Genomic DNA, 21,454 nt, shown 5'->3' with positions numbered 1-21,454 from the left:
ATCACTAAACATGTCACAGAATTATTTGGACACACCAAGTCAATTTATGACCCAAAGTAGTACCAGTAAACACCAGCTCTCTGGAGTGATCAGTGAACACGTTTTTCTCAATGTTTTAAAATCTTACATATTATCTATCAGAAGGTTTTTTTTGTGTGTGCAAGATAACAAAATACCATCTTTCAGGACACCTGGGGTCTCATTTATAACTGTTGTGTATGCACAAGAAAGAGCTTGAAATATCCCTATGCCAGTTTCTAAACATAAATTGGGATTAAGAAAGAAAATGAAATGTGCGTACATTCAAGGAAACTGTCCCATGTGAATGCACATCATGGAGAGAGAAACTGGTGACAAAGATGGTGAGGTGGTGAATTGAAACCAGAGATAGATCCACTTTATCAAAAATACTCCAACCTGCTGGTGATTGTGAGCCATAACGATGAAATAAGAGCCTTTTAATTGCAGATGAAATGAGCACACTTAAATCTTAAATCTAGTCTAGTTAATATTTAATCAGTGCTGTGTCTTTACCAATATTATCAGGCAATATTGGCTTATCCAAGGCATGTCACATATATCGTCTTTATTTGGTTTCTATTCCATTGTGGGGACTCACTAATTATAAAAATATGCGTAAGACTAAAAGTAATGGTCAGGTAGTTCACACACACTATATGAAATGTCCTGCTGACATGCAGCGTTGGGCAGCAGAGAGCTGGTGCCATTCCTGCTCAGTTCCTCTTACATCCTGGTTACATGCAAAGCAGTCATACAAGTTTCCAAAAATATCTGTACTGCTTTTAAAGAGACACGTGTCATGATGCAACCACACCCTTCACTCAGTGACACTGGCATTTAAAAGTTATCTAATCATATCAGCTGAGGGAGAGTACAGACAGGAAGATGAGTAAAACTGAAACTTAAGTTTGTAACTGTATGATGTAATTTTGTAAAACGAAATTATCAGATCGAAAATGCATACAACACAGTATGCAATATTTTTGCTTTGATTTCATTGATTTATTGATTTTATAAGGTGCTTGTATCGTAGTCTCTGGAACTGAGATGTGTCAATGATTTTAATGATCAGTGGTTGTACACATGCCCGTGGATGGGATCATTAAAGACCTGGCAGGACACAATCAAAAACTGTTTCTGTTGCTAACAACACAATCCAGTTATGATCCAACCAGTAAAATCAGCTTTACTTCACCTGAGGGCTCTGCAGGGTAGCTAGAGGATGCCAATTTAGAAAAAGTTGAGTCAGATGGAAAGCAAAGCTACATTTTTTAAAGTTAGTTTGTCAGAAAAGATATGGAAGTTTACTCATAACTTTTAATTGCAAATTATATGAGCCCGCTTTAACCTCAAGTCAGAGTCTAGTTATTATTTCATCAGGACCGGAGGGTCGGTGGCTCTACCAACTGAGCCAACTGAGCCACAGCCGCCCTTATCACTTCACTATCACTATAATCAGAAAAAAAACTGTCAACAGCCATTGAAAAAATAAATCAAATTTCACATTTAAAAAAAATAATAAAATCTTTTATATAAGCCAGACTATGGATGATATATGAACAAACCCCTCTATAAAAACCTTAAGAATATGGATACATAGGTATAAGGCTGGGTGGTTTGGTGTATGTTGTATGACAAAATAAAACTCAATTTTAAGGAAACAGCCTTGAAAGATATCTACTGTACAATTATACATTTTGGAAGACACTCAGGTGAATAAGGTTAAAAGTATAACCAACAGTTGATTTACATTACAAACAGCTGTTTGCTACCAGCATGTAGTGCACACTGTATTGATATGAATTATACGCTTTTACTTTTGGCCAAAAATGCAAAATGGCCACAAGATGTCACTGTTACTCTGTTCTATAGAGTTCAGTTTGCTTTACAGCAGGGGTGTCACACTCATTTATACTGACATACAGCCCAATTTGATCTCATGATTACTAATATGCCATTTGATCACATTATAACCCCCTGAAGCAGCATTTTACTCCTTCTCTTTTTCTTTTCCTTCACACCCATTCACCAGCAGCTCCTGCATGAGTAGTGGCCTAAACTTGACCGTGTTCTCAGTCATGTATCCTGTACACAACATATTGGATCTATAACAGCTTCTGCTACTTTTAATAGGACATCCTAATGCCCAGAGGACATAAATAGCAGTTCATTTTATTGAAAAAATTGACTTCACAGTAAGCAATCCACTTAAACTGCTTCACCATGTGCTGGTTTTCCTTCTGTCATAACTTTGGACTATACTGCCCTACAAAGCCTAACTGCAGCAACTCATTTTTTGGTCAAAATTTAGTTATAACTAAAAATTAACTCCTTGATGTCTTTTTTATCTTGTGAAAAAGTTTTAGATTTCAATTTTGCTTTAGTTCAGAGAAATATTTATATAAAAACCACAAAATCCAACTTGAAACTAAGCAGTAATAGCACTTAGCATGGCCTGCTTTGGATACTAATTTAAACATAAAAAATAATAGAAAATATAAGAAAAGTATTATCTAGATAGTGATGAAGTAAAAAAAGAGATAAACGATATTAAGACTATCATATAACATTTCTTTATAATAAGTCTAGAATACGCACATAGAGTCTAGAATACAACATAGAGTTGTTAAACCCTTTTAAATACACTGATAACAAAAACAATTTGAAAATGTTTATTCACAGAAAACTAAGTATAAATGCTGAAAGAAGATGACAACATTGCTGTTACTCCACTCTGTTTTCGCACTACTATTAGAACCTTTTACAGCAATGCAGTAACTACGTTTTTTGGGGTCAAAGGTCAAATAAATCATCATGATTTTTGAGCATAACAATTGCATCATAAATACGTGTAGAAATAAGTGATATATCACTTATCTACATATAACCAATTTGACTGGCCAGTTAAAACGCGTTAAAAAACTTTAAAGCGTTTTTTCTCAGTTTTACCTTTTGCATAGTTACTGCAGTTAGGCTTTGTAGGGCAGTATACCTCTCTGCTATCCTCCCTCATACCATTATCATTACTATCATAATGTGTACCGCATATTCTCTGCATTTACATCATACTGATATCATATATGTACAGCTTATCCTTAGATTTTCTATGTTTTCCCCCAGTGTTTTACTGCCTGTGTGTGACGTTAGGATGTGTATACAGAAGTATTTGTATCCCAACAAAGGAGTTTGAACACCTTATTATCATTGGTAGATGGATGCTGTTGGGTAGATAAAACACGCGTCTGTCTCTAGACGTTACGTGTCATATTCTCTTCTGGTCCTATCCAAAATGGGATCATGATATCAGTGCCTCTATCAACTGTGAGAAATCAGCTCCGGCTTTGTCTTGTAAGAAGATATTTTCCATCAGATGGAGTTTTTAAGATGCTTTCTGTGCAGACAGATATCTCTTTGTCTCGCTGGAGTTGCAGATAACATAAAAAAAAGCCTTGGCAACTGACGTCAGAAATGTTATCTCACCAGGACCTGGTTTTATTAGTGCCATCGGGATGATGTGACCTTATTTCCAGGCCAAGGTCCTTATATAAGAGTATTGTGTCATTTTGCATTAATAGTGTATTCTTTGTGATTTTTATATATATGTTGTATAAACAAAATCACAAATTAGTGAAAAAAGACAAGGAAATCCAAAAAACATACATAAATAATGGACACATTAATAATGCTTCAATCCCCGCCAACACACTTGATCACACACTGATCAACCCTACTCTATCTCTTATTTTGAAGCTGTCAATTTTTTATTTACCTAACTATAACATTTAAAGTTGTTCTTAAAAGTCATGCTCTTTATCTAACAATGAAAGAAGTCATGATCAGTGCTTTTAGATTGACTATATTGCCCTGCAAATACTTGCTTCTTCCAACTTCCAAAAACCAAATTCAAGGACGCATTGCCACAGGATGTGGGTAATAAAGGGTTTCTATAACGTAATGCTGCTGTTCCCTGCTTGAGCCCCAGTAATCAGCCTAAAAACCAGTAAAGTCTGGCTGCTTTTGTTCACCCAACGGTACTTTTATCCACACGTGAGGGCACAGGAAGAAAAGCCTCTTGGCCTGCAAGACTTAGCTCTGAACCCCTTCCCCCTGGTTTGCATTAGTAATCACTGCAGATATTTGGAATACTTCAACATCTTTAAAGTCCCTGGCCATTGAGTCCATGCCACTTTAGGAAATTGTCAATGTGATTGACAGGAGGCCCACACACAACGTAAATACTTTAAGCTGCTGTTACCCTACAGTTATCCGCCTCTGGCAATCAAAACCAAGTCTACGTTTAGTCTCTTGAGCTCCTCAGAGAAGGAGACGATCACTGGGATCATTCAGCTTACTGCTCAAGTCTGCTCACATTTCAAATAAACTCGTGAAATGACACAAAAAAATATCAACGCAAGATTTATTTTAGTTGTCGCATCTTCCAGATACCCTTTACATTTCATGAATTCATTATATGTTGTGGAGTAAAAAGTAATATTTGGATCTGAATTGAAGTGTGGTATAACGTTTTGAACTGTAGATGAAATAGGAAAAATTATAGTATTAGTAGTAAATGTTTTTTCTGGAGTATTACTGGATTATTGTACCTCTGAAATGTATTGATATAAACAAGGTGAAAGCTGTGACCTGTTCAGTCAATCTGAAAGGGGTCACAAGTCAAGAAGGTTTGGAAACATTATAATTTAGAAAAATACAAATGAGAATTTCATTTTGGATATAAACAGACAACAGTGTCTTTTGGTGTTAGCTGAATAAATTCAGTGGCAGCTGTTATGTAACAGAATGGCTTCTGTGTGACTGACAGGAGATGATGACGGTTTTGTACTGGCACCATCAGACCTCTGCTCCTGACTTATGGTCAAACAAACAAAGTGCTTCGCTGCCATCAATCAACCATTAACATTAAAGTCATTATTACAGCAGTAAGGACACTTAAATGAGTTAAAACCATGTAAGTGGGTGGTATAAAGCTACTCTCCACATCTAAACAAGACCTGCTGCTGAGTTTTGCTTTGTTTTGTCAGAAAAACTTGTCCAAAGGGCAGCTTTTCAAGAAATAGGGGACACATGGAATTTGGACAATATCTGGTAACTTTTAGGGATTTCATGAGCTTAACAGTTGTCGATCCATTGTGCGAAACCTACAGTTATTAGGTTTTTACCTGACAGTCTTGATGGGCTCTCTCCATTAGACGGAGAGGCCTGCAAAACACACGTTCCTTGTTTCGAAAAGTATTTAGTCAAAGGCAATACGTGCAAGTCTGGCAAGACATGCATGCGCCATGCTCAGAGCCTTATTGCTTACTTTTTTCCAATATGTAGTTAGACATAATAATCCTCCTTATTATACAAAATGATCAAATTGTCTAAACTTAATTTGAGGTAAAGTGATATTTCTAGATTTAAAAAACATTTATGCACAAATAAAAAAATGTTTTTAATGTTTTCACCAAAGACTTATTTGACCTCTTCTACTGACTGGTTTCTTTCAAATGCATTTTTGTTTAAGTACATGAACCATAATGAAAACAGTCTGTAGGCTACATAGAGCTCTGTGTTTATGGAGAGACAGGACTCTGGAAGTTAATTAAATGGATAGCTTTTGGTCTTTCATAAACAACCCTCCTTGAATTGTCTCTTGAACTCGGGGCCAAAATGAGAAAAGGCCCTTCACTATAGAGAAGAAGTAACATTTGGAATAAAAGGGTGATTTGTCTTAAAATGTCTTTTTCATGTCACAACAAGAGTGCTTCATAATATTTATCTTTTCTCTTTTTAAAGCTCCAGTCTGTTTCTTAATTCATCTCTCATCTATTGCTTTTGTTCTTTCACCAGAAAAAAGACTTCAGGCTCATATCATTTATTTATTGCCCCTCACCCCCACCTGCCAAAAAAAGTATGAAATGCTTGAACACAATTAACAAAACACTGAAAATCACATTTAAAACTGCATACATTTACTACTGCACACATCACATATTTAAATGTCCACAGCAGCACAAGTGGTGTCATGATAAAAAGCAATGGGTCCATCTGCTGTTCACACTGTGTCTGTCGGTGCAAAGGAGCAAATTGTGCACGGTACATTACTGTTTAGTTCAAATGTACTCAATAATGTTATAAAACAGGAAGCGCTTTATTTGTTCTCCCCCTATTTATTAGCAGTATATAAAGGGTCTACAACACACTATAGTTTTATAATTTAAATAAAATAGGGTGCAGTGTGACAGATGTTTCTGAAAAAAGAGCTGTCTACACTACATACAAATGTTTCCAAATTTAAACCGAATTTCCAGAAAATCTGCAAAACTAAATGCACGTCAGTGTTTGCAGAAACACTTAATAGTGCTTATTCATCAGATGGATGTGGAAAAAAAACCTGCAGAAGGGGAAGGCGCATTAAAATGATGCAGCTAAAAGAGTGCCAGTCAAAACTCCAATGGTGGAAAACAATGATAGAAATGTGAAGTGAGATTTTCAAAGCTCATCTGAACAGAAAAGCAGGTGTAGGTGAGGTCATAGTGAGTTCATTAAACAGACTGTCCATTCTGACACATTCATAAGTCCCACGTCTGCAGTTTGGCAGACACTGGATTCCCATCAGGTGTCTCTGCATTACCTTGTATTCAGAATACAATTAAAATGGTAATGAATGCAGTTTAATTTATCATTCAGTACAGACAAATGTGCCAAGAAATGGTGCTTTACATTGACAGTACAATGCACAGTTGGGTCCTCGTTCTCAAGATGCAACCTTTCCACAGGTCATTAGTCTTTTCAAGATGCCAGGCACTGATTGTCACAGAAAAGTGAACTGAAGAACTGGTGTTCAGCCCAGTTTTTCAGCAAACTCAGGTCTCTATTGTTCTTTAAGCTTATGTTAGCATTTCCTTCTGTCCTTCGCCATCTGCAGCTCTCAGCTCCTCCAAGTCTTCCTCAGAACTGCAGGCGCTGTGCTGCATCCCACGGGAGAAAAACCTGCGACGGGATTGGGCGCTGAGGTCCAGTAGGTCAAAGGAATCGGAGGAGAAGAGGCTGTCCTCGCTCACCACACTGGAGGGTCTGCTGCGGCGACCCTCGGCGCCCCCTGTGGCCTGGAGAAGCTGCTGCAGAGCCTCTGGAAACATCGCGGGGGCTGAGTGGTGGTGGTGGTCATCAGGAAGATCCAGGCTGCGAGAGAACTTGCCGTTACGTTTTAGAATACCTTTCCTTCTTCTTACCGCCTCTGTTCGCATAGTGGGGCTGTCTTCTGCCGCAGGGCGATGAGTGTGCTGTTTGTGGGAGCACAGATCACCTGCATCAGCCCCGTCTTGAACTTCTGCTCTTGAGACCCTTCTGTCCAGTGAGCCCGACTCCCCTCCATACAAGTTCTTCAGTATCCCCTTCTTGGGCATTTTGGATGAGGGTTGACTGAATGTAGAAGTAGGCGGCAGGCTTGTGGACAGGACATCTGCATGTGTTTGTGCAAGAGTTTGTGTTCGAAAAGGTTGAGAAGCAGCGTTACACGGTTGGGAGGGAGAGTTTTCTTGAGGAGGGCTGTGAAAGACTGAGTCAAAACTCCTCTGGGGTTTCAGAATACCTTTGGGTTTCTTTCTTTCAATGGTGGAAATAGAGGATATTACAGTCGAGGAGCCAGATGTTGCACAAACATCACCACAAGCTCCATGTGCAGTCTGGGGAATTGTGTTCTCCTTGCGTGACTTCCTCAGGCTTGACATTCCTCCACGTACCCTTCCTCCTCCTCCACGATCGCTCTTCAGAGGTAAGCTGAAATAAAAGTGGTGGGGAGAGGGCTGAGGTGGACAGGAGGAGTCTGAGGACAGGCACCCTGGGTCGACAGTCATGTTGCTGGTAGCTGCGACCCGATTCTGCCAGTCGATGTACCGAGCCAGCAGTGGGGAGGGGCAATCTTGGTGTGGAGATGAAGGGCAGTCACACACACTCTCTTCAAAACCCCAGTTTACCCACCAGTGGTTGGCCACGTCCTCTATCGTAGCCCTCTCGTCCACACGCACTGTCAACAACCAGTCGATAAGGGCGCAGGCGTCTGGAGGGAACAGTCAACAGTTATTTATAGCCGCCAAACTGACTGAAGCATTGTCAATAACAGGATACTAGTCAGAACACCCAAAGCAATCACATTGGACATATTAGATAAATATAATATCGATGGAGACGCAGAGATAATAGTGTTACCTGAGGGGGGGTTGGGTCTGCGGTAGCGACCTTGGCTGATCTGCTCTGTGAGCGTGGCGTGACTGGCCCCATCGAATGGCATGCTGCTGTACACCAGGGCGTACAGCAAGACCCCCAGTGCCCAGCAGTCCACCTACGATACATAAACACACATAATGAAGGACATGCCATGCCAAATAAAACAATTCAGGATATTACCCTGGGAGTAGATTTTATCAACTTTTTGGATTTTGGAGATTTGCCTTATCCATTTACTGTGGTTCTTTTTCAGCATTTGAAACACAAAATCAGTGCTTTAAAGCTGCACTAATACATATTTGTTTACTGCAAATGGATCAGTAGCAATGTGCAAGATAAAAGGTGTAGCTCATAGTAAGTAACTCAGGAGCATGTCTATGTTCCCTCCGTGAGGTAGATGAGATATGGGACACAATTGCAGACTTGGGGTACCTTAAAGTTCCCAGAAATATTTAAATAAGGCAATATGAAAATAAATAGTAAGCTACTTTCAATAAAATGCTTAGTAAGGGGGGGAACTAAACCAGCTGAAACGAACTTAGGAGGCATAAAATAGCCCTTATAAACAAAAAACACAAAAATGGCTGTCAAAGAAGCCTTTAAATAACACAAAGAGCTGGGTTTGATAACTACCCAGGGCAAAGAACTCGCACACTAGAAGACATGAGTAAACACTACAAATAATCTCTATATGCATGGAAGGGGAAGAGGAGATGCTCTCACTGCCTCTGAAGGTGAGACAAGGAGTCTGCACAGAGCGCTGGAACCGTACTACATATATAACCTCACACACCTGCTCCAAATAAGGGGCAATCAGTGACAAACGCACACACCTGACACTGCACTGAGCGGATCACAGAGTGAGTGCCCCTCACACCCTCACAGTAATAATAAAAATAATTATAATAATAAATCAAAAGAATTTCACCTGACTTTCATGCATTTTCACAGATGAAAAGAATATAGTTTAGAAAAATTATTGTTATTCTTAACAGCTAAAAATTCCAGTTCCAGCCCCACCAAAAAGAAGTGAAAAATCCATTGGCAGTGCCCTAACCCGAACATTGGACTGAGGGAACGTAGGGACTAATTTTGCTGGGGAGGAAAACTTCATAGAAATGAGGGAACATAATGATGAACCCCAGAAACCCACAGAGAATTATTGCCAGACTCTCTATTTACCCTCAGCTCTACAGGGTGCTTTACCGTCTTTTAGTGTATCATGCCTGTTTTGGTGCATTGTTTAGTTTGTCCTGCTAACCCAGCGAGGGCTGTGTGTGTTGACCCACCTCTGGCCCCTGGTAGGGCAGTCCCTTCACTATTTCTGGAGCAGCATAAAGCGGACTTCCACAGTATGTCTGCAGCAAAGTGCCCCTCTGGAAATTATTGGAAAGGCCAAAGTCAGCCAGCTGCAGAAAGAAAGAGCATAAAACTAATTTGATTATATGTACATAATTCAGTGTCCTTGATACTACTGCTTCTGAACCACAATTCCCAAAAATGTGTGACGTTGTCTAAAACATTATGTTATGACAAAATGTACCAATCAGTTGACACTGACCCTCAATAAATTTCATTCACTTCAACGCACACTCACTCCTCACGCAATCCAGATTCCTTTTCAGTGAGTATGTACTGCACACTCTTACCCATGTGGCAAAGACACAAAAACGCAAAACAATTCCTTTTAAAGGGGCCAAAAATAGGCACACTGAGCTTTTGCCAGTGTAAGTGTGAGTGAGGAAAGAGGAGCGGGCCAAAAACATCAGGCTGCTTACACTCACGTAACGGAACAATCACTCACTCAAGGCTGTGAGAGCTATACGCAGACATACCGAGGCTCCTCTCTATCGGAAGAGATTATTAACATGAGCACCAGCCCACTATCTGCCCCTGTGGTGTTAAAAATACTCAGTGTGACAGCTTTATTTCCGTGGAACATAGACCTCACAGACGGAAGATGACATTGTGTATACAGACCAGCTCACCGTTGATATTGTACGTACAGTGGCAGTAATGATGTATATACTGCAGTGTAAATTCTGTTTACAGCCACCAGAGATGCATTATAGGCCCCTGTTCTTATTTCAGTGCTTTGGCACTCAATTCCTCACTGTTGGATGCTTGTATAAGACACAGTCTTTCTTCTAAACATGCAAACGACTTCTGAACACGTGCCTGGGAATTACATGGACCACTGTGAGAAGCCACCGACTTTCATACACATGAAACAGATCGCTGGTTAATGTTCTGCAGTGGCTCGCAGCCTGTTTGGGTAAATTTTTGAGCTGCCTTCGAGGCTCTTGTGATCATATCATGTGAGAGGAAAGTGAGGTTTGTTGTTACCACAAAAGGTATTTGGTTTGTCTGAGCTAGGACCAAGTTGTATTTGTGTAGGGAAGTATAAATTTCCCTCTTGTCCAATGAGTAAATCAGTTGATCCAATCTGGTCAAATGTATCATTACAAGTCTGGCTAGGAACCCTTGTAGCATGGCACACTCCCTTTTCCTCCCTGTAGAATCTAATTGTCAGAAAAATGCAAAAAAATAAGTGACTTTTTCTATATAGCAGTTATCAGAAAAAAAAAGATCAACTGGATGCATATGTACACCATGTACAAACACATAGTTATGATGTTATTATGTGCTTCATGGATGATTTAGGTGTTTATTCGCCTGTCACTCCATGTTTTCCTTTGTACATAATGACTTTTACATAGGCTACTAAGTGTAAATCTGTTTGTAGTAAAACAATTTAAGAGGTATCAGTGTCTGTGAGTGGTTTAGAATCGTTCTTGAATATGAATGAACACTTTAAAAATGCTCAGTTCAAGAGCAGACCTCTGCTACTTAAGAAATGGAAAAGTCAAATCCAAAAGGTAAGGTAGAAAAAATTAAGGTAGAATTTATTATTTAATTGTAATCTGTGACGTCAAAAGACATTTGTCCAATAGTTTCATGTCTGGCTGTGCCTGCCTTCTACATATGCTATCAAAGAGCTATTGTGCATATATTACACACATGCATTGCACAGAGTATCTGTCATTTCCTGCAGTGGATGCTTTGAGACGCCAGTGTGGTGAACCTGAGGTTTGTGATGAATGAAGCTGAGAGTTCTGCACATAGTGTTTTCTTTTAATGGAAAGACAGAACGAACATATATTAAAACCCTCCGATTGGCACTGGATTCTCTGCATTCCCCCTTGGCCGTGCACAGCTCCCATATAAGGAGGGGAATACCCAAATAAGGCAAAAAAATGACCCCTGGGTTCTTTTATAAGACCTGGCAGTATGTTTGTGCTGGGAAAGTGTACATGGCTTAACAACATTAAAATGACTGTGGGCTGAAAGTGCTCCAATGTATGTTCTGAATGCACACTTTGTTTATATTTTATTTTGGAGCTGGCAAGATAATCCATTACCAGCTGCACTATGTGACTAGCTTCATGTCAGGATGCTAAATGCAGCAGCAGTGGAGAAAGATTGTGAAATGCATCAGCCAGTGTGTCATAAAGCTGTATGCCTTTATGTTGCTGGATGATCCATTCTAATAACGTATGATGTATTTAATGCTCAGGCCAACAAAGCAGGACAACATATCTATTTCTTACCCAGGGATAAATATGTTGTTTTTGGAAGGTCACTCTCACATTTATTTTATTTTGTAACCATGCACTTTCTCTGTCAGAAATTGATACAAAGTCTCAGTCTTTGTGTGTTTTATGGATCTTACCTTTACTTTGAAATCTTGATCTAAAAGGATGTTCTCCAGCTTGAGGTCTCGATGCACAACACCGTTCTACAAGAGAGCAGAGACACATGAGATCCTGCCAGCTCCTCCCTTATATTTACAGTTAGATATTTTCTCTCTGCATGCAAACATTAAGACTGAAGGGTCTAAAGTTTATAATATAAACCCAGCCCGTGGTGGACAAGGTATTTGACTTTCATTTATAGTTTTATAGCCATTAACATTCCACTCTGTGCTCGTGGTGCAGGGCCGTGTGTCTAAAATGCCTTGAGAAGGGCTCTCAGGCTGTTTAATCATCAACAGGCATGAGGAAGTACTTTGTTTGGGCTAATTCATCTGATGAGATGTGATTTGATCCCTTAATGGCATTAAGCACCTGGGAAGGCTACACTGGAAATTTGATGGAAGGAAAAGACTGTCTCTTTAAGAGATCCCTGACATTAAATAGGTCATAAATAATCAGAAGAGACAATGTCGTTATAGATAACTGGCCACCCAGGAAGCTGCATGACGCAGAGAAACTTTAAACGCTGCTGTCAGTTTCTTTTAAAGCCTCTGGCTAATGAGACAGAATAGCCTCCTTTCTTTTAATTACATCCTCTTTAGGGCACTTAAGTTGAGGAAATGACCTTTGACCTTAGACAGTGTTTTGTGGACATTATGTACTGTGTGTGTGTGTGTGTGTGTGTGTGTGTGTGCATAAGAAAAAGCATAAGAAAATGTATGTTGTTATTCTTGCTACTTTTAAATGACTAGGAACAGATTTGGAAAATAGCAACAAAAAATGACTCTGAATTATTTTCATTCTTCTTTTGAAGCCTCAATAATCCCTCCATGTGCCCTGCATGCCTCAGAGGCACATTCAATAATTCATTCATGCCGGAACATTCATGTCTATTTTGGGACAATATTTGAGGGCACGAGGAACATAAAATCCACCTCCCGGTCTACTACAAAGCTACAGGAGCTGAATGTTAATCTCTGAGTTTAATGTGAGGGATTCATGAAGAAGCCAAACTGCCAAAATAAGAAGTGTATGAAAACAAAAACATTTCTTCCATATCCAACTCAGCTGACTGCGAGGCACAGTTTCTCACTTCTCCTGTACTAATCGGATTTATGTTTTTACTTGTCCTGGCACAGCAGTTGATTTAATCTGCACAAATATAAACAAAATAAGTAAAAGAAAAAACAAGAAACAAAGAAGAATTGTTTCTTTTGCCAAGACTTACAGTAATGTGAAGGGAGGTGGCGACGTGTTTGTTAAATGTGTCAGTGTGTGACTGTAAAAAACAATCAGGGCTTAATGCGCTCTTAACCCAGAGAGATCTGAACACGCAAGTCAAGTTTTCCTGCAGTATTAGGATTAGGATTTAGTGGATTTAGCGGTACTGTATTTGCTTGTGCACAGCTGAATACCACAGCAGGCAATTCAGCACGTGCCTAAATGCCGAATTTATACTGAATTCAAGTGGTGTGCTTGCAAAAAGTTTGTGTGTATCTACATCATGCGTGTGTGCAAACCTTGTGGCAGTAGTGGACAGCTGATGTGATTTGTCTGAAGATGTCTCTGGCTTCTGTTTCAGGTAGTCTCCGTCTCTCCTGGATGTAATCGTACAGCTCTCCCCTGCTGGCGTACTCCATCACTATCACAATCTTGTCCCGGCTCTCAAACACTTCACAGGGCACAGGAAACGCATTTACAGGTCAGCATTACATGTGTTTATACCTCAAGTCTTCACTGTAAAACAATAAGAGATGCTGTTATTCTGCATCTATTTAAACTAAGAAGGAACTAGAAATCATGCATGCTGCTGCTCTATTATATGAAGGTTGCCATCAAAAAGTTGTAATAAAGTTGAGGTGAGTTAGGTGAGCTGAGCTGGTGATCAATAGGTGTGCAGTATAACTAATTAGAATTAGTCATGTGTATCCCTACAATGTTTGATTCACATACAAAAAGCGTCAACAGGATAAAATCCAACAATATATATTAAATAATAGACTGCTAAAGGATATTTTATATGTTTGTCATTGTAAATTAATCCCATGAAAAGATCCAAACCAACAGTCGCTGTTTCCATTCAATTCTCAGGTATATTTAAAGCAAACTTTTCCAAATGTGACATTAAAAGAAATGCAAATGAAGGTGTTTTTTCTATCAACAGGTCTGGAGCAAATAAAATGGGTTACTGCAAGGTTTCATCAGAAGTAGGTGCTGTAGGACATGCATTAGTTATTATCCACCAGTAAACAGAGAAGAAGAAGTAGAAGTTGCAAACTGGAAACAAAACAAGTCGCCTTTGCCATCTAACCCATGTACGAGAGAAAAATGGAAAAAGGTCTACAGGGAATTGTTTCAATTAAGCAAGTTTTAATTGTTCCTTCATGTCAGCTAGTATTGGTCATGTTTCATGCTATCCAGAGACAAAGATAAATGATTGATGGTTTTATTATTATTGTAGTATCTAGAAAGATTCTGACAGCTGATCAATCATGTTCACTACATCAGAACCTATTTGTTTAAGGCATCTCCATACCCCATTAAATGCATCACCAACTTTTTTGGAAAAAGGTAATAACCACCTAAAGCGAGGGTGTTTTATATATTTGAGGAAGTTTCTATTTCAGTTCAACTTTTGTAATGACATACTCCAAATCTGCATAATAATATGTGAATGGATACACTGCTAATATGCTGGACTTCGTCTCATTACTGTTTTTTCTCATTTTTTTCTCTTGCTCTTGCTTTTCAAAATTTGCTAAATAAAGCAGCTGGGGACTATAGCCTTTAGCAAACATTGCTCAAACAGGAGAAAGTAGTGCACTTGTTGGGGACTCTCGTGTTTTTACAGGAGCTGGGTGGTTTATGTTGGTCATATGGGCATTGTTGGACAGTAATCACTCATAAATGGATATGACACCCACTGTGATTTCACTGCATCACTAATCTGCACTGTAAATCACATGCATGTTTTGTTTTCTTTGAAACATTCAGAACTAAATATCTGTGCGGTGATTAAACGAAATAGTAACTCAAGATTTTGGAACTTATGTGCTTGTGCAGTGTGTGCAGGTTGCATTTGCAAACTTACCCTCATGGAAGCGAATAATGTTGGAGTGCCTGAGCGAGGCGGTGATCTCGATCTCTCTCTGGATGTGAATTCTGTCCAGGTCATCGGTGATGCGCTCCTTGCGGATCGACTTGATCGCAACCTGAGAAAGAAGACAAACTATTGAATCTGTGCATGCCACATGAACCTTTGAGTTCAAATCTCACATATTTCGATCAATGGTTGTTGACAAAAGAGCTCTAGAACTCATCGTCCACCGCAAGAAAACAGTTGTTCTGGGACGGTTGTGCCGCTGATGATGCTCGGTACAACTCTTGTCAGTTTTCACAGAAGATCTGGTGCCATTAAATGCAGATTCTTCTTCAATTATTCCTCTGCAAACCTAATAGTTAACTAATCCCCCTTCACCTCCCTTACAACAACTCAGTCACTAAACAGTTCATGTCTCAATTGCATTGACATGCATGGAAAACAAACACATACATACCTTTGATAATATTATACACTGTCACACGAATTAAAGCTGTGGGTATCAGAAGTGATTATGTGGGTTTAAAGGGCTGGATGTGTGAGAGTAGGTCTAGTATGATCAGAGCACGCTCAGAGGCAGAAGGTTGACAGCTCCCCTGTTCACACATTCTGCTCCCTTAATCCCAGGCACTCACTGTACCCGGATGTAACCCTCAACACACACATAACAAACACAACATGAGCCCCTAAAGCTCTTTGGATAGAGTTACTATCCACTATGGCACCATACAAGGACAATGTAGGAGCAGAGAAACACACAGACATCAGAAGAGAAGGATGAGGCTACAGGGCTTCTCTGTGAGGTTGACATCCTAACATAGTCCTGATCAGTGTCCCTATGGGTGAGCCGGCCTCGACCCTGTGTCACAACTCCAGCATTCTCAGCTGCCAGAGAAAAAAACCCGTCTACAAGACATTGGAAGACACAATTCACACGCTCTATCAACCGCAATGGTTATGCAACGTAAAACAAACACACTCCGGGGAGCGCTCCGGACTGGCCTGACCTCCGATCACTGACGTGACGCTATCTAGCAAAGTAGAAAATTAAAGTTTCTGTGTTTAAAGTGTTGAAATCTAAAGGGTTTTTCACACATCGCTCCAAACTGATGCAGCAGATTAGGCCATACATATTCAGTGGATGGAGAGCTCACCACATGTGTACTCTTGCATGCTCGGGAATGCTTCCTGATCCAAATACTTACTGGCTGGAAAAGAAACAAGAGGAAGGAAAGGGGAGACTACAAAATAAGCTGCAGGGATGAGTAGAGGGGGCGTGAAAGGACAGGTGAAATAAATGGATAAAGTATGGCAAAGTATGTGGAGTCAGGGGAAAAAAGTTTTATTTTAGTATCCATCTAAGCTCTGTCTTAGCTGCTCGACTTGGCATTAAGGCCTGATCATCAGAGCACAGAGAAGAGAGACACACACTGTGTATTGTTCAGCCCCTCAGGGTGCTAAGAGCATTTTTAGAGGGGCACGTGTGTGCAGAGGAAGTGTGGGGTGTGTGTGCATGATCTCACCCTTGTGCATGCAAATGTAATGCGGCGTTTACGTCATGTCTTGTTTTGACCTCTAAAGTATCCTTCTAACTAACAATGTCTCATTGTTCATCCAAATAATGTGCTGCGTGTGAGATATCAGCAAAAAAACGGCAAACTGTAACAGGATGCATGTAGGGAAACATAAGTATCTATGAGTGTGAGTCATGCAGAGGTAATCAGATATGTACTCTACATGGCATACATGTTGTTATGCTGTACAATATGTACAGAAAGATACATGATGTTCTGCACAGCAAATCCGACTTAATTTAAACCAGATAATGTGGAAAATGTATTTCCCACTTCTCCTCTTCTTTATATGAATGTTGATGGCACCAGTACACATATAAATAGGGTTATTTTGCAGAGATGTATTTTAAAGGTTGTTGGGGTTTTTGCTACATTAAGTGCAAATGCCATAAAAAAGTATGTTTATTACAAATATTAACCATAAAATGGATGTTGAAATCTGTAAATTAATATAATTGGGCATTATTACAATATTATTCAATTGCTTAATGGTATTGCATGTTGAATTACAGTGAAAAACACATCATATTGCTCATATTGCTGAATGTGAAATGAAGGCAACTTTCTGTTTTGTTTTTTTTGTGTAAAAAAAAAAAAAGAAACTGAAGACTGAAAACGTGAAGGGTTTTTTTTTTAAACTTTAATATGACATTAAGTAAAACATTATCTGTCATATTAAAGTTTTTAAAAAAACTTTATTTTTTAAAATAAAGATATGTGCTGTATATTATCTGTAATTTTGAATAAATTACTTGAAAAATAACTTTTGGTTGTTATTTGACAGTAAGTGTTTGACAACTTTTGCTGCCAGACTTTTTACCATTTTACCATTTTTTTTATGATTTTTCTTTACAATGTACACTGGTTAAATATTGACAACACTGCTTCCTCATGGCACAAATCTGACAGATTTCAGGTGTTTTGTTAGTGTGAAGTCATAATGGGGATTAGGAATGGCCATGATTTCCTGTCCTGTTATTCCCACAGACAAACCCATGCACGCACACACACATAAACACACAAAGTACACTTCCCAAGAGCCTGAGCATCAGCAAAGATCTCTGCTGCATCTGTGATAGATTTAACAGCAGGATTATACAGGCTCCTAGCCAAATAGACCCTTGACCTCACCGTCCAGCAAGCACACACACACACACACACACACACACTGTGCTGTGATGAAGAAACTGAAAATTTACAAAGTCAGTGCAAACAGACAAGTAGGCCCAAACAGTATACACTTTCAGTATACTTTTACAGCAAGCTTTTGTTTACACTTTCATAGCTACTCTAATGTTGTGTTCACACCAGGCGCAACTCTAATTTATCCCTCCTGACTTCTTCATTAAGCAAAAACAAACCAATGTTGAGATCTGTGAATTAAAACCACAGTTGAAAATACATAACTATGTTCTCCTCATTTCACCACTTATATGTTATATTTGAAATCTGTGTTCACATTTGCAACATTTAAAGCATGATTGTGTTTTAAAATAAATTAAAAAAACACAATTTTCTAAATCAGATTTTTATGGAGGTTTTTTGTGTTTAAAATGTCGATCCAGTCAATCAAAGTAAATAAATAATTATCAGGTCTTATGTGAGTTTGTGCTGAGAAAATAATACCAACATGGCACGGTAGACATTTTTTTATAGTGGTATATACCTGCAGAATGAAAAGTATTCAAAAACGGCCAAAATACCTCAAAACTCCGAAGGGTTTTGATAATGTGGAGTGTTTACAACTCAATGCAAAGCCAGGAGTTACTAGGGTGAGAAATATGTGTCACTTTAACCCTTTCCATACTGCATTTCCTTAAAAAATGCAGCAAAAGTGGCCCAACGAGCTCTGCCGCCATTTCACATTCATACTGATGCTGCAACAGCGTAGTATTGCCGTCTTCAGTCTGTGAATTCACAATCCGGCAATGCGGAAAAGTGGAAAGAGATGGTATGCCGTATAACAGAACAGCGGCAGTATGTGTACAATAAGCGACGACAGCGTCGAGTGCATTCAAAACCAAAATGGCGGAAGAACTGCACGTCATGCTGTTTCTCACTGTAGATTCTACAGACTCAAGTTATGATGTTCTGTATTTTGCTGAACATGATTCGATTACTGTCGGACTGAAGTGACAGGCGTGTTTCTGATGATACGCTCCACTTCCTTTCTTATTACCCGAGCGTTGGTGGCACAAATAATGTAAGGATCCCGCCTCGAACAGTCTCGCCAATTTAACGTCTCTGTTACTACCTCCGAAGGCGGTACAGAGCTGGGATCACTCAGTTCCCCCATTATGCCTCTGGAGACGTTCAGATTGAAGGCGAAACGCCACAGAGGCGTAAATATTGCAGCTTGAAATCGCATTCTGAAAGTGTTTTTTGTGTCGTGGAAGCCTGTCAGCTTTGAGAATCTTCTGCACAGCAAGCCCTGATGGATCTCAACAAAAAAAAAATGCAACTACACATCTCCCAAAATGTCAAACTATTCCTTTAACCTGGTCATTAATAGAGCCTGAGGAATTCTGTTGATTACTAGTTTCACAGCAAATCACAATATGTATTTTCAAAATGGGGGTCTACAAGTTCAGCGCTGCACACATCTGGTGAAGTAACTTTTTTATAGACATCAACATGTGGATTGGGTAACACAAAAACATCTTAATGTTATCTGTATGCTTTAAAGAGAAGTCAGGCTTCCAGACGATGTAAGTGACGTAGAGTACAGATATACCCAAGACTCTGTAGTCGTCATCCTTTCCTTCCTTCCATTTCATCCTGTACATTAGTCACCTCCTACAGGGACAATCTCAAGGCAGCTCTTTTCTGTAATCTCCAACCCACGTCTCCTCCTCCTGCTCCTTTTCTTGCTCCTTCATGCTCCAAAACTGTCTCCTCCTCAAACAACAGCCCCCTGGTCTTGTTTCCAAAAATAATGTCCGTTTTGTTTCAAAGAATCCTTGGTATGTGCTGGCTACTGGCTCAAAGAATTCAGCGTTTTCCCCTTGTCCTACCAAACCCACTCGCCCTGCACGCACACACAAACACACACTGCATAGCTATTTCCCCTCGTCTCCCCTCTCTGTATACTCCTCCATCAGTCTCCTACCTGTCTTCTGTCTTTCTCCCCCTCTCTCTCTGCTCTGTCTGTCGCACAGATGTAGGTCTTGCAGAGAAAGCAGCCAAAGGAATTATGCCAGTCTCGCTTCCACAATCTGATTGCAAAAAAGATTATCCCTATTACAATGTGTTTGTTTACTGAAGAAACAGAAGGGGAGTTTCAGGCTGACGGGGTATCTGTCTCTCTTTGTGCTCAGATCATAGCAAAGTGAGGGATTAAAGCCTGACTGTCGACATAAACCCATGATTATTCAAAGTAATCTGGCTCTGTGTTCTGCTTTCAACCTGTATAGTCTGAATGTTACGTTAAACAGAAACATATTCAATTGTTATGTCAGTGTGTGTGCGTGTGTGTGTGTGTGTGTGTGTGTGTATGTGTGTGTGTTCTGGTTAAAGGGGTCAGACTCCTATTGGAGGAGACCTATTGTAGTAATTTTATCCCCTTGTTCAAGTGCTGAGTGAGTCAGACCAAAGGCATCTCAGGCTGGCAGCACAGGAAGCAAGAACTTGGTTCAGCTCAGCCCAGTGGCTCACACACACACACACACACTTATACACACACACAGGACACAGCAACACAAGCACAGACCAACATGCCACCCAGGAGCTCAACTCCACCTCCAAATTAATATTTAACAACCAATGGGTAATATTCTTGAAGCAGCAACAAATCTGACACACACACACACACACACACACACACGTACACAAATACCTCCCAGGGAGACAGAAGCATGAGCAGCATGTCACATTATCTCTACAAAGCTTTTGGTTGGATGTTAAGAGGTCAAACATTATTTAAAAACAGGTTCATCATGATGCACATCATCAGTTCTGCATGTTAAATATTCAACATGATTAAATAAATAAAGCATCCATATAGCTGCGGAGATCATAAAGTAATATTTTGCATCATGTTCATCAACACTCACCGTCTTCAGGCTCGCTCTCTCTACCGCCTTCTTCACTTTCCCGTACGTGCCCTTTCCCAGAGTCTCCATCACCTCGTAGCGGTGTTTCAAGTTGTGTTTGTGCTGGTGCTTCTTCACCTCCATCGGTGCCGTGGCAGCCGCTGCCGAGCCCACCGCCTCCATGTCTGGGTTTCTGCAGGCGCGGTGTCCGCTGGATGCCTCGTCCCGCAGACAGCCGAGCTCGGAGCGGTCGCTGGTGTTCATTGCGCCTCTGCTGTCCGCCTCACGTCTGCCCATCCTCTCTGCGCACCGTGCGCACCTGTCAGGAGACCGGATCCCCAAAATTACTTTGAGCTCTGGACAAAAGCAGCTAAAAGGCGCGTGACAGTGACCGAGCGGTTGCCCATATAGAGCGCTATCAAAGTCACAAACTAGTCTTCAAAATGAGCAAATTCAGATCCCATTTGAGCAGCAGCTGTGTTCTCCTCCTCCCCTCAAAATCACAGCAACAGGAGCGATGGGAACCACATGGTCCGGGCCGATGGGTGGAGCCTCGTCATTCCAGAGCCAGCTCTCATAGCAACATCCCGGCGCGTCACACTCATTTGGGATCATTTTGGGTTTTCCGAGGGCTCTTATTTGACCGTCTCAGCAGCAGGGGAGCGGGGATGGAGGCATGTATGGAATGTCATGCGGGCCAGACGCTCACCCTAAATCCACCACTTCAGTCAGACATGTTTG

The 21,454-nt window shown here is 40.2% G+C and overlaps 1 protein-coding gene across 1 annotated transcript; it reads right to left on the bottom strand.

Moving 5' to 3' along the window:
- Positions 1-6,486: 6,486 nt before the first annotated feature.
- On the bottom strand, positions 6,487-21,150 carry LOC131971786 (NUAK family SNF1-like kinase 1). The gene is made up of 7 exons (XM_059333388.1): positions 20,735-21,150; positions 15,100-15,220; positions 13,529-13,680; positions 11,987-12,052; positions 9,543-9,662; positions 8,236-8,368; positions 6,487-8,086 (listed from the first exon to the last, which is right to left on the bottom strand). The coding sequence occupies exons 1-7, from the start codon at positions 21,008-21,010 to the stop codon at positions 6,915-6,917; spliced, it is 2,040 nt and encodes a 679-aa protein (XP_059189371.1). The 5' UTR covers positions 21,011-21,150; the 3' UTR covers positions 6,487-6,914.
- Between the last annotated feature and the right edge of the window lie 304 nt (positions 21,151-21,454).

The sequence above is a fragment of the Centropristis striata genome, chromosome 5 (genome assembly GCF_030273125.1).
Source record: "Centropristis striata isolate RG_2023a ecotype Rhode Island chromosome 5, C.striata_1.0, whole genome shotgun sequence".
NCBI classification, from domain to species: Eukaryota; Metazoa; Chordata; class Actinopteri; order Perciformes; family Serranidae; genus Centropristis; species Centropristis striata.
Note: the sequence above shows the minus strand (reverse complement) of the source record. Positions and strands in the feature narration are given on the sequence as shown.

What these genes read in the sequence shown, in the direction of transcription:
- LOC131971786 (XM_059333388.1), bottom strand. Translation starts at nt 21,010, where the DNA reads ATGGGCAGACGTGAGGCGGACAGCAGAGGCGCAATGAACACCAGCGAC. An exon ending in ATCAAGATTTCAAAGTAAAG is followed by an intron (nt 9,663 to 11,986) that starts GTAAGATCCATA and finishes TTCTTTCTGCAG; the next exon opens with CTGGCTGACTTTGGCCTTTC. An exon ending in CAGACCCAACCCCCCCTCAG is followed by an intron (nt 8,087 to 8,235) that starts GTAACACTATTA and finishes TGTTCCCTCCAG; the next exon opens with ACGCCTGCGCCCTTATCGAC.